The sequence below is a fragment of the Tauraco erythrolophus genome, chromosome 8 (genome assembly GCF_009769465.1).
Source record: "Tauraco erythrolophus isolate bTauEry1 chromosome 8, bTauEry1.pri, whole genome shotgun sequence".
Taxonomy (NCBI): Eukaryota; Metazoa; Chordata; class Aves; order Musophagiformes; family Musophagidae; genus Tauraco; species Tauraco erythrolophus.
The window spans coordinates 26297672-26311101 of NC_141472.1; the positions used below are offsets into that span (position 1 = coordinate 26297672).

A 13430-nucleotide genomic window follows, 5' to 3' on the forward strand; every position below is an offset into this window, starting at 1 on the left:
GACGAGGCCTGACTCGTTACAGCAACTTAGTCTTCTCTTAATTTTTGCAACTTCAGGCAACTGCGGGCCCAGATTTATGGGCATAACTAGAGGTAGCAAAAAAGGCACTACTGAGACAGCTATTTACGTCATTTGTGACTACTGTCACATTCTCTTGCAATAGCTTTTAAGCACCAAAGGTTCAATTTTATGGTTAGTATCATATGCTAGGTCTGGCAAATTTTAGAAATAAAATTATGAATTTCCTATGTTTTACACCACATTAGTCCACATTGGACTTGGTGTTTTAGTTTGTTCAGTGGAAGCTTGTGATTTTTTTATTATGAGGTTATTGTTTCAAATTGTATTTACGGGAGTGTTCATTGTTCTACCTAAATATTCATAATAGTGACTTTCAGATAATTATTCTTCTAAATTTCATGTAATAATTATGCATTGTTTTTACACAGTGTCTTTTTAAATTAATATAAGGTTCTGTGTTGATTGCAGAGACAGCGTTTTAACAGTGCAAACATTCAAGAACAACTTCCACTATGTACATTGGTGTCAAATAACCCAAATTTTTATTTTACGGGAAAATGGTACTTAGAAAACTGTCAGAAAAATTATGGGTTTATCTGCCAAAAGACTCAGGGTAAGGTTTTGTTTTGCTTTGCTTCTGTTCTCTTCTCTTTTCTTACTGTATTGAATTAATATTATTTTATCTAGAAGCAGCTAGTTATAGGTGCCTATAAAACCAGGAACATAATAAAAGACTTCTGAGATAGTTTGATATTTAGACAGACTAGCTCTGTGCTATTTAATAAATCAATAGCTGAGATGTAGAAGAATTTCTAAAAAAATGTTCTAAGTTTTCTTCCTAACTTTGAGCTTTCTGTTGCGTATCTTAGAATCAGGAATAGAGATAAAATTTCATGTTTTCTGTCATGGCAGCAGAGTAACCACATGAAATTACAAAAGGCAAAACAGAGTGATGATGAAAATATGATTTTTTTTGGGGGGGGGGGAGTGGGGGGGATGGTGGGACTTGCAATATTAGATCAGCGTAGACTCTAGAAAAGTTATTTCTGTGGACAGTGTGGACCACTGACCGACCAAAAAGAGTTCGGCTTTTCTTTTCTCGCTCCTCCTGCCCGAAGCACGAAGCTTTTTCTGGGAACGCGCGTTGCTCGGTTTCCCCGGGCACGTCGCGGCGCAGCGGGGCGCTGGGGCGGCTCCGGCGCCCGGGCGCAGGGGCGGGCGCGTCCCTGCCCGCGGGAGGGTGCCAGGGCACGTTACCGAAATAGACCAGCAGCAAATTATTAACCCGAAGGCAAAGGGAGGGCAGTAATCTGAGCCTGTGAGGAGTGTCCTTGGGTGCTGTACCTAGGCGGGGGTGGCTTTATACGGTTCAACTTTATATATCGCCTCTTAGTTAGGCGCTGGGTCTAAGGGGACGTTCCTCCCCTGCCGACGGCCTCGGAGGAGAGGGAGGGTGAGCCGAGAAGTAGAAGGAGCAAACACAAGCTGTGGGCAGTGCCCCTGTGTGGCTCTCGCAAACCAGATCCGTGTTCCACCCCGTTTATTGTGAACTGCAGTCGCAGGGAGTGCTGGAGTAAACCTGCGCATAGTATAGAAAAAATAAATAAAAGCATTTGCCTGCTGGTTTGTTTCGTTTGGCTCCCGCACCCTTGTATTTTAACCCTTTGCTGCTGCTTCAGACAGATGGAAAAGGTGTTGGAAGGCAGGAAGGAGAACTGTTGCCTCAGGGTGGCCAGGCTGCAGGGGGACGGGGGACTGGGGGCACTGGGGCTGCCGTGGGTGCCCAGGACCCTCCCCACGATTCCCGGCTGGGTGAATGTGAGAGTGGCCTATGGGCGCCGGTCGAGGCGTGGTGGGGATGGAGGGGACACGCCGTGCCCCAGGCTCAGTGCTGCCTGCCTGCCCTATGCACAGCAGAATGCTCCGGGGGGTGAAGGGGCCAGTCCTGCCTCCCCCTGCGACACCCATGGCACTCTTCCAAACCTCAGACAGTTCAGCTTGCTACTTCAGCAGAAAACTTTCCTGTCTTTTCCTCTGCCCCCTCCCTTTTATCCCCCCTCTAATTAATGTCATTATGTGCAGCTTTTCTAGGCTGCATCAGCTCAGTGCAGGGTCAGGCGTTTAAACACCAGACCTGTACATAGGAATATGCAGCTGGAAGAGCAGAGAAGCAAGGAAGGGAGAAGGGAGACAGCCTCTTGCTGGCAGTAGTGAGCTGCTAAATTTGCTCAAATGTCCAAACAAATAATTCCTGGAAAGATGAGCTGATGCTTTGCTTCTGCCATCCCGTCTCCCCTTTTTTGAGTTATTTTCTGTAGGAGACTAAAATGAAATAAACCAGCAGGAGATCTGAACTGGGCTCTGATCTCTTAGCGATGCTTGAGTTAGGATTGTGTCAGCATTTTACTGCATTTCCTGCATTTTCTTTTTTTAAGCAGTGACAGGCATGGAGAGCTGGAACAAAACAATGCTTCGGTTAGCTCAAGAGCAGAACTTTTTCTTGCTTAGAAATTGCTAATTTTAAATCATTTGTGAATGATAAATAATAAATGAATTTACTATTTTAAGATGATGTTTTACATTCCTCCCTTAGTCTTAGAGGGAACCAAGTCTAAAAATACTCCACCTCTTAGCAAAGCAAGCACTTCATTTTGAAATCACAGAGAAGTTTTACAGACAGAAGTAATTAATCCAAACTGACAAATGAGATTAAAACCAAGGCACTGCTTTATTTTAATAGTCTTGTTTAAAGTGTACTGAGGGCATTCATACACATTAGCAAAGGCATTTGCCTTCTGTAGAAAAGTGAAGATGGTCTCTGTCTCCTGATTTTTTTCCCATGGGAGACTCTCTCTCTTTTTTTCTTAAATCTAACAAGTCTGCTTCTTCATTTTTTTTGAACATTGGTGTGTTAGTTTATCATCAAAAAGAGATTTAAGTCTCCATGCATAGAGGTTTTCTCTTCAAGTGCCAGTACTATGATTTTTCTTACATCGGCTCATGGATAGTAAAGATGAACTCAAGAAGCTCCCAAGCACACACTTGTACCATGAGCCACAGTTTGTCATCCTCTAAGTTGTGCCAGAACAATTATTTGTGTGGCCAGGCTTTGTGCTGTAAACTGATCTCAGAATTATTAAAAATAATGGGTCAAAAAACAGGTAATCTAAATTTCATGCGAGGTATCTGGAATAAGAGCACCCTGCAGCCCACTGCTATTGGACGTTTGAGATATGCCCAGATCCCAGGTGATTTCTTACTGGCCTTCAAAGATCCAGTCAGTGGAACTAACTCCATCCATGTTTTCTTTTTTTTTGTTATACAGTAAGCTCATTCACTCCTGTGATGAGTTTTGTGCTGTTCTAGTAGTCGTCTTTTTAAAGTTCACAATACCCTCCTGAAACCAAGGAGTTTGAAATTTTTAGATTCGTTTTTAAGGATACTTCTGGTTTCTTAGGTGCTGTTCTACTATGTTCAAGCTGTCTGTTTGAAAAAATAAATAAATCCTTTCTGTTTATAACAGACACATCCAGACATCTCGTCAATACATCTGAAACGTACTCTGTGCCAGATACTTTAGAGTATGGAAAGAGAACATATAAACTAATACGTGGGAATTTTACATGGTCTTCAGCTTTAAAAACCTGCATGGCAAACGGGGCGGAGTTGGTCAGCATTACAGACCGGTATCACCAAGCTTTCCTCACGGTCGTTGTGAATCGGCTGGGATACAACCACTGGATCGGGCTCTTCACTTCCGATGTATGTAGTGAGCTCCCTGGCTATGGATATGATGCTGCAAAAGAGTTTTGCCAGTAACAAGCTGATAAGCTGTGTCATTCATTTGAAGTCACAGGAAGTTTGCATCTGGAGATGAAACTCTGGAACGCTTGAGCCCTAACCATTTTTTTTTCAGCGGAATGTATAAATCTCATGAGAGCCGGTTTGATGCAATGACTGCTGAAAACTAAAAGTCATAGAAAACATTTAAAGACACATAAAAAATCTCTTATAGTGTCAACATTGAAATTCTGTTGTTTCATTTGTAGTTGTTCAATGGCCCAAATAACCATTTGCTGAAAACAGCAGGTTAGATGTAGTTCGTGGTCTCTCAGAAGTAAGTTGGGAGGATCCTTGGATCTGCCCTTTTGTAGATCCTTCTGGATCTACCAGCCTTTGGAGATGTAAAAGGCATTCTGTAATATCTGGTGAGGTTGCCACCAGAAGATGAACTTGTATGGTGCTAAAGCATATCAGAAAGATAATCTGAAAATTGTTTTGGCAGAATGGGCTTAACTTTGAATGGTCGGATGGGACTAAGTCTTTGTTTACCTCCTGGGAAGACGACGAGTCGCAGGCCTTTGGCAGCTGTGTTTACATTGATACTTTGGGGCACTGGAAAAGCGCTAACTGTGAACGACTTCTGCAAGGAGCAGTTTGCCATGAGCCGTCTAGTAAGTCAGAGTGAAGTTTAATATTAAATCTTTGCAGCTGCAAATGTGTATGTTGACAGTGGAAGTATACGAAAGGAAATAAATTCATTTGAGGTTAAGCAATGATATTATTATTCAAGACTGAAGTATATTTCTGGCATTTCCTTACTGTATCTCCTATTTGTGAAACCATTTTTTCCCCATAAAATATTGGCCATCAGGTCTGGTCTGTAGAAGAATGGAAAGAGAACTTTCATAATAGAGAAGAAACAGGAAAATTACTTACTCTGTCTCTTCAATGAACGCTATATTATCTGTGAAAAATGATAATTGCTAATAACTTAGCTTGAAGGGAAATAAATTCAGTTTGCTGCAATTAACTGTGGGGTGGGAGAAGGGAGGCATTTAGAGAAAAGTGAAGAATTAGAGTCATATCGTCACAGATTGCACGTAAAAGATTTTGCAACTTTTTTGGTAAAAATAAGAATGTTTCCTGTATCCTAAAAGTTGTTGCGCTTCCTGCAATGCTCTGTTGAATTACCTGGCCTTCCTTTGAATCCACAGTTTAGGTTTTGAACTCCATTCAGTCTAGGACCGTAGAGTCTTTGGCACTATCCGGTTGTCAAAATAGTTCCTATTCTGTGGTATTGATCACCAGGGGTTTGCCTACAGCTTATTATAGCTTTTGAATCTGTTGAGAGGAAAGAGGTTTTGGAATCCTTCAAGACAAAGATTCTTCTTTAGCATGGTTTGTATAATGAAGCTGACTAATTTTCTAATTTGTTTGTCAAGTTACGTAATCATCTGTAGCATAAGATTTACTTAGTTTTTAGAAAACGTGTTTTGTAGCAAAGTAGGAGGCACGTGAGACCTTAGGTAATGTAGCTGAATCTACAGCACTGCCAAAAAGTGATGCTGGGTATCGCAGAGCGAGCTTGTAGAGTTGCCCTGAGTCAGAGGGACCCTTTGCTGCAGCACGCTGCCCGCCGGAGAGGCTGGCTGCTGCTTGCCGACGGGAAACGCTCCTCTGTGCCACGGTATTTGGCATAAGTTATCTTCACGGCTTAGCAGAGAGGAGCTTTGCAGTCCCTGGAAATCCCCAGCCTTCTGGGAGACACTGGGCAGCCCGGAGTGCTCTGGTGTGCCCGTAGTTTGCTCATAACTGCTGCACGTCAGCACCGGTTAGATTGTCCTGATACTGCTGTTGCAATCCAGCAAAGCTTTTAATCAGAAATTAAACCAGCTTGACTCTTCTAATACAAATATATACCACCACTAGATTGTCACTTTGGAAAAGAGAGGCATAACGCAGTAATGTGCTTATTAGCATTACTCCAAAACAGCGTGTGGAATGTTACATTAATGTGTATGTTGTTGTGCCAATAAAGCTGTGCTGTTATTTCTATCACAGAAAAGAAACTCACTGCCTATAAAGGCTTATGTTCAGAAAAAAGTGTTCCCTGGATCAAATTCAAAAACAGTTGCTACAGCTTTTCCACAGTTGTGCAGGGTACAAGTTTTGATACTGCATATGAAGTCTGCAAAAATCAAGGTAAGTGATTATTTTGTAGCTACAAAATGTCATCATGATATCTTAAAAAAACCCCCGTCTTTTCTGAAATGACTGAAATTGTGACATATGTTTTGTCTAGTTCAAGATAACGATAGTGGAGCTCATAAGCTAACTACGAAATTGGAGGCAACATACATCCAAAAAATGTTCCTTTCCATATGAAAATATTGATTTCTGGAATAACACATAAAACAATTTTTTCCCCTTTAAACTTGTTTTAAAATTATGTGAGAACAGTTTTATATCAGCCTGAGCATTTTCACATTAATTGCAAATTTGAGAACTTACAATGTATAACCAGACTTTTCAAGCTTTTCAATTAAGGCTCATAATATTAACTTTTTGAAATGCAGTGTTACATTTTAATAGCATGGATTGTTTGAAAATTTGTTCTGTGTTTAATTTGTAGGATCAAATCTTCTAACTATTCAAGATGAAGATGAAAATGCCTTCATTTTGGAAGAACTGCACAATTTTGGTTATTCTGTGCAAATGGTTTGGTTGAACATCCTGCTTGTTACAGACAGTAAGTTTTAGGAGGAAAAGAACTGTGTGTTAGAGTGTGGTTTGGGTTTTGGTTGTTTTAATGCTAGCGTAACCATCTGCCAAAACACTGTTATCTTTTGAGATTTTTTTTTTCTCTGCGTATTACCCGGTTATGATGTAGTAAAACCAGTCGAGCTTTCTGTAATCATTATTTACTAGTATACTAAATACTCAGTATGTATGTACACATGTGAATGCCTTTATTTTCTTCTTCAAGAATCACTACAGGCTGTCTTCAGTGTCAACTACATACAATGTTTTTTAATCCTTCAAGAAAAAAAGAATAGTAGTATAGTGGCCAGACAAAGTCCTGGCATTCCATAATACAGTATTTTTTTTTTATGAGAGGGTAAGTCCAACTGAAACAGAGACATTTATTAAAATACTATGATATTTTATACTGATTTATAACTTCTGCCCTTAGATGAGACAATCTCCTGGTCTGATGGTTCTCCCTTAAATTATTCTAACTGGGGCATCAGGGAGCCTGAGTTTGATCATCTCAGAGGGAATTTCTGTATCAGCCTGAGAACTGCAGATGGAGTCTGGCAATTATCTCCATGCAGAGAAAAAAAGGGATTTGTATGCAAAATGGATGCAGGTATGTGCTTCCATAAAAGAAGGCAGTTATGTCCTTATAACCGTTGTTTTACACATTCCTTGTTGCTTGCTTACTCACTCTTTGTTTTCATTTAGTTAATTCTGTCCTTTGGTATTAGAAAAAAATACTTGTAAGAACACCAACCAGCCAGGGCAACCTCCTTTTGAGGAACCTGAGCGGCCGTTGCGTTATTGCCGACCGCGACAGACTGTCCCTTGTACGGCTGAGCCACGTGCGGAGCATCAGGCCGACCTCCGTGGACCCCGTAGGAGGGGCGGGCGCAGCCCAGGAGAGCTGCACAGGCACCACACCAGTAGGAACGTGGGGTCTGTGAGAGAGCTGAAGCGTTTGCAGAGCCCCCCCAAAACGCCCGGGTCACTGTTGGACCCCAGAGCAAGATTAATCTACCGCTGCATGCTTCTGCTTGGGCGCTTGTGGTTTAGAAAGCGGATAAATAAATACTGCTGCTCATCCTTGCATAAACGTCAGGTAATATATTCCGCCAAATTTAAGGGATTTTCGATAACAGATTAGGTCGTGTTTAACTCGGCCAGTTGGAATCCCATTGACATGAGTCACGTTAAACAAAGACCGGGCTGCTCTTGCGTGGTTTTAGGTAGATTGTCTTCTCAGTATCAATTTTGCAGTGAGTGTGTATAGTGACTTTGTTAGCTCTGTGGGTAATCTTCTGACAGTTCTGGATTCTGTTTCAGATATCAACGCAACAGAACCCTCTGAAAAAGGTAAGTTCCTTCTGTACTTTACTCTTTTTCTTTTTAATAAGGAGTAATAACACGTTTTGAGCTGATATTTTGTGAGGTAATATTTTACTCCTAAACCAGTAATTTAAAATGCACGACATATAAGGAGGAATAGTATGTTTTCCATAGAACATGTCTATGTTTATATTTAGAATTATCTATATTTATAGCTATATTTGCTTAATAACAATTTCTGTCCTTCCTTTTCAGCATCATACCGTGGGCTTGTAGCTCTGGCTGTTATTGTGACATTGGTGATGCTGGCTGCCATTTCCCTTTTTCTGTGGTGTATGTACAAACAGAATAACCAACTCTTCCGCAGGATAATGTGGGTCAGACACGCCTATTTGCCGCAGATCAACGCTGACGTTCCTGCTTTGGAAGAAAGCATTCTCATTTCTGATTTTGAGAGAAGTGACAATTAATTGATCAGAAGTAGCAAGTGGTCACGTCTTCCATGTGAAACTCCACAATGTACAGTGGTTTTCTCCTTCTCGGGAGTGACCCAGGGTACCATATCCAGGAGACCCTTGCAGCCATCGGTATGAATGCCGCAGGGGCTCCCTACCTTGGAGAGCTTTTGCTTTGTGGCAGGACGAAGTGAGGATGCAAGGCAGAACCATGGAGAAATTGGCTCCTTTGGGACAAGCCAGGAACTGAAAATACTCCCACACCATAAACCTCAAACTGCTCACGTGGAGCAGTCGTGTCCAAGGCCCCAGAGCAGCAGGCATTTTCATGCAACTTTTTCCTTCAGGAGTGTTTGGGCTTTTGTGTTTTGTTTTTATACGTCGCAGAATCTGCTCATGAGCTAGCATTAAAATTTGGCCTTGAATTTAGGAACTCTGAAACATATTCCAAGGATTATGGAGTAGATTTTTTTTTTCTTAATAGCCATTCCTTCTGCAAAGTGAACAGTTGTTTTTCAGACAGTGGATTCTTGCCAGGTGGATTTCCAAGCCTGCAGAGAGATGAAGTCACTTGTGACTTGCAAGTGCCAGAGTGTTTTGATAGTTTGTCCTGTGATGCCTGGTTCATGTTATAAAATAAGTTAGTCTGGAGATAAAATGGCATATGGCCTTTGTCATCCTGAAGTTATACATTCATTTGAGATGCATCCAGCATCCTGTTAGAGATTTAACTATGTGATCTCTCACCTAGGTTATTTCAGAAATGGAATCCCATCAACCTCTTTTAAAGACAATTTTGGGCAATATCTGTTTGAGGAAAAAAACCTCTTAGAAATCTTGCTGAAGTTATGGTAATAAATTGCTTTACTATTCACCTGCAGTATTTCTGCAAGCAGAAAGTCTTGCAGAAATTGCAGTATTTCTGCAAGTCTCTTCTGAGACCCTGCTCTCAAGAGCTAAGGACAATATGTGGGAGAGCCACCATGCTTGTTCCCAAAGGGTGCTATAGTCCTGTAACCCCGTGTAGCAGACTCTCAGAAGGACACTTTTCACTTTCAGTCTTTGTACTAAGGTGCTAACAAAGGAGGTAAGTTTTGCTGACCAGCTGGTCTGCAGGCTGATGGTTGTGAAGGACCCAGCTCAGGACTCTGCATCACCTCAGTGATGGCGGCCCAGGACAGCAATGCTTACTCTCCCTAACCAGTCCTCCAGCCATGTCTCTGAAAATACCTGGAAGGTCTTCAGGGATTTTATTTTTTATTTTTATTGCAGTGTGGAAAAACAAATGGTTAGTCATAAGGAGTTACTTCAGAATGGCTTTCCTGTGCCTTCAGTTGTCTCTAAAAGCCACTGCGAAGGGCTACATTTATTGTTGGGTTTGTTGGTTTGTTTGTTTTAAGATGACTCATTCTAAGAATTTTGCAAGAGCCCTAAGATGGAGGTACGTTCCTCAGAATTAAGCAAGCAGCTAAGGCCAACAGAAATGTTTTTACACAGTATTTGTGCACATGCACAGGAATGTATGACTGCCTCTTAGATTTCTCATGGCCAATCTAGAGACAAAAATTGCCTCTTCATGTCATAATTATGTATAGGGCTATTTTTAAAAATTACTTAGTACATAGAATATTTCTGTGATGGTTTACAGCACCGTTCAAAAATATTGTCAGAGGTTGCAGATGGTTTTGATCCCAATATCATTTTCAACTTACCATTTTCGATAACTTCTAGGGGTGTAGCTATCGCAAGTTCTTAATCTGAGATTTTTCCATCATATAAAAATAAATAGCTTTTCTGCATATATTTCGTCTAATGGTTTGACCTCATACACTGATCTTCAGTGATGTTTTAAAAGTTTGGGTTTAGTCCTCTAGATTCTAGTCTACGGGACTGTTTTTATGTGAGTACACTGTTAGAGTTTGTGGACTGCAGCTTTCGAGTACAATTGTCAGATAATCTGCTGTTTATATGTATGAACTGTGATAGCTTCTTTACCTCCAAAAGAAAAGAAGAAAAAAGGTTGTGACCATCTCTCTCATCCCCATGAGAATTTCACCTATTTAAACTACAGTCGGAGGAACTTAAGCAGACAAATCCCCTTCATCACATTCACTGACAAGTGTGTAAATGCTGCCTCTTGCAGTACAGCAAGCCAACGACTTGCAGAGTGGTTTTTGTTTGTGAGAATAAGCTGTGTCGTCTCCGAGGACGTGGATTTATCGGGCTGCAGTGCTGTTACAAGTTATGCAGACTCTTGTCAAATTTTGATGTGGTTGATGAACGTGTGTAATTCTTTCACAAAACTTGACATAGGCATTTTACCAATTTTCCTTGAGATATGTTGTAATCATTTAAGTATATTTGAAGGGCAGTGGTATAATAAATAACCCTAACCTCAAAATAGTGATCGTTGATTAACATCGACTCTGATGTAGATGATCTTGCATTAAGGGAAAAATAGTTCAAGCAGTGTTTTCTTCCTACCTTAAAATGGTTTTGAGGAAACAGACCCTTAAATATTTATTTTTAAATCTTTCATCATTTAACTTTTGTAATCGCAGGCATTATTCACTCCGAATGTAGTTGTTGATTGCTTTCTAGTCTTCCTTCTGGAGTTTTGTTACCTATAGGTTTCATTTGTTTTCCCTTAATCGGAGGTCTCCTGTACTATTCCTGATCAGAGTATGTTGTGACTATGTTTTTACTGCTGACCTTGATGATACTGGCAGTGAGATGCACTGTTATTATTTCAACTGGAAAATTAAAGCGTGAATAATAATTTTCTGTGCTGTAATCTTTCTTGAATCTTTCCCCAGCTTCAATTAGCTGCCACGCTTTAGTGTCTCGTAACAGCAGTCCCCAGGCTTCGCACCAGATCGTCCTGGCAGCAGAGGGACAGCTTGCACCAGCCGCCTTTCTGGCTACGTGGCTGGACCTAGACCTGGGCACTGCGGACGGTCTCCACACACGTGGTGGCCCCAGTGTTTCCTAGGCACCCCATTCCAGGAGAAAATCTACCTGCTGGTCCCTTTAGCAGCATGTCTCTGGGGGAAAGAGAAGCCTGATGCATCTGTCTTATGCCAGCTAGACAGGAGTCTGCAATGGGAACGTATGTATGCTGGAGATGTCCAGCATGACCGGGCAGAGCAAAGGGCTGTGGCACAAGGCTATCAGTGGGCAACGTAGCTCCTAAGCAAAGTCCTTTCCAGCCATGCCTCTCCCTGGTGCACTGCAGTCTGGAGGGAGTGTAGGGAAAAAGTAGTTTTTTGCAAACTCCGTGAGACTGGACCAGCTCTGCTTCCCAGGGCACCATCGCACAAATTCCCCTTTAATTTAGCTCACTACTTTTTTCTTTCATCGTGTTGCCCCTCCCTGGGTGTAGTAACAGGCGTCCTCAGTCTCTTGTAATAATAAACCCACTGTAGTGAAATCTGTGGTATACCCTTCCTCCAGGGCACTTACATATAAGCAGAATTTTTTGGTTAAAAGTTAAATTGCACACATTCAGCAACTGGGCTTTAAATCCTCAGCTCAAAAGAAAAAAAAAAAAAAAAGAGAGGCTTCTTCTTGAGTTATAATAATATTTCCTTTGGTAATCAGTGGAATGTTGATTTTAAACTGCTGCAGGCCAGTGCTGATCTCTTACAATCTGATGCAGCCCTCATGTAAGTAACCTTCGGGAGCAAATTCACAGGCGTTAACGCTATTCTGAATTAAGGCTGATCTTGGTGCTCGGAAACACAGTCTCAGTTTGGCCAGAAGATGGTAGTGGTACACACAGAGCTGACAAAGTGAGCTGTGCAAGAGAAAAAAATCAGCGGGATCTGCTCCGGATCCTTTAGAAGTTCAATAAAAGGAGCAGCAAAACTCCCAAGTCGCAGGACTGCAAATGCCAGTGTCAGTTCTTAGCCATGGCTGCAACGTTACAAAGCTGCATTGACAGCTTTCCAAGTCTCAGTGTTCATTCTCAACGACTTTAATGGGATGCATTGAAGTGCTCAGAATGGTATGGTGGAAGTCCTAACGTTGGCCTGTGGGCTTTTTTTTTGTTTAGTGAGTGATGGGAAAATCCACTTGGGTTCCTGAGTATTAAATGAATAAGTAAATATGTCTTTGTGGTATGTTTTGGTTCTGATCCCTTTGATGGAAAGGTAATTCACTGAAAATGCTCCAGCCAAGTCTCTTTACTGTAAATGGATTTGTTTTTATGTTGTATTTCTTGACTGTATCAATGCAGGCGTTTACTTACTAATTTACATGGGAAAAGGAAAATGAATACATAGAAATGAACATTATTAGACATCCATTGCATAAGTGAACGTTCCACAGCACTGTTGAAAGCAGATTTATTTTCTCCTCTCAATTTATTCTGTAAGCTGCTCAGAGTGTTAAGAGTTGCTGATCCTTTTCTATACCCACTATCTTTATACAGGATGCCCATGATTTGGATGCTGATCTTAGAAACTTAACCATAAAAAAGGGCATTGAGAATCATTTTGTAATAAAGCCTCACTTCAGACTCTTAGTTTTTATAATCTCGTTTCCCTATAGCGCAGCTCTTGACATTGCCAGTGCTCCTGTGACAAAGCAACTGCAGTTGTCGAAGGAATTGCACTAGACCCAGCCTGCTGCAACACTTGCGAGTAACACCGTGGTGATTTACAACTACTAAAGTGATTCTCAATGGCAATTGTTTCCAAATGGTAATAGCAAAAATGCTTCTACTACCATTTCCTTTATTTCTGATGCTTATTTTTGTTTGTCGGCTTGTTGCTATTGTAACAAATCCTCCTCTTTTCTTAACCTCAGCCTACAGACTAGATCTCTGCAGCAGTTCTCAGAAAAAAAATGCTTCAAAACATAGTTTTAGTGAGAACAACAGCTACAACTTGTAGATACAAGATAAATCATGAAATGCATAGTGGGTTAAAAGTTACTCTCTCCTGCATGCTAGCACAGGAAAATAGGGAAGTCTCTTTCTCTGAATCATGCACTTAAAGGGCTGACTAACGACCTGCCCTCCACGGAGGCAGCCAGGCTGCAGCCGACCGTGGCAGTCGCTGGGTGCTTCAAGGCCATCCGCCA

General features: G+C 41.4%; 1 protein-coding gene across 2 annotated transcripts in view; it reads left to right on the top strand.

Moving 5' to 3' along the window:
* The window catches only part of PLA2R1 (phospholipase A2 receptor 1), a 177778-nt gene that overhangs the window by 34884 nt on the left and 129464 nt on the right, over window positions 1-13430 (top strand). Inside the window, exons 23-30 of one of the 2 annotated variants that reach the window (XR_015222282.1) lie at window positions 490-634; window positions 3545-3783; window positions 4307-4475; window positions 5866-6006; window positions 6437-6553; window positions 6998-7174; window positions 7888-7917; window positions 8146-9997. Coding sequence is in view for 1 of the 2 variants with exons in the window: in XM_086615318.1 (XP_086471444.1) it covers window positions 490-634; window positions 3545-3783; window positions 4307-4475; window positions 5866-6006; window positions 6437-6553; window positions 6998-7174; window positions 7888-7917; window positions 8146-8360 (1233 nt within the window). In the remaining variant the exon portion in view is untranslated. Of the gene's footprint in view, window positions 1-489; window positions 635-3544; window positions 3784-4306; window positions 4476-5865; window positions 6007-6436; window positions 6554-6997; window positions 7175-7887; window positions 7918-8145; window positions 11125-13430 lie in introns of those variants that run through there. The other variant, XM_086615318.1, reaches the window with a different exon arrangement.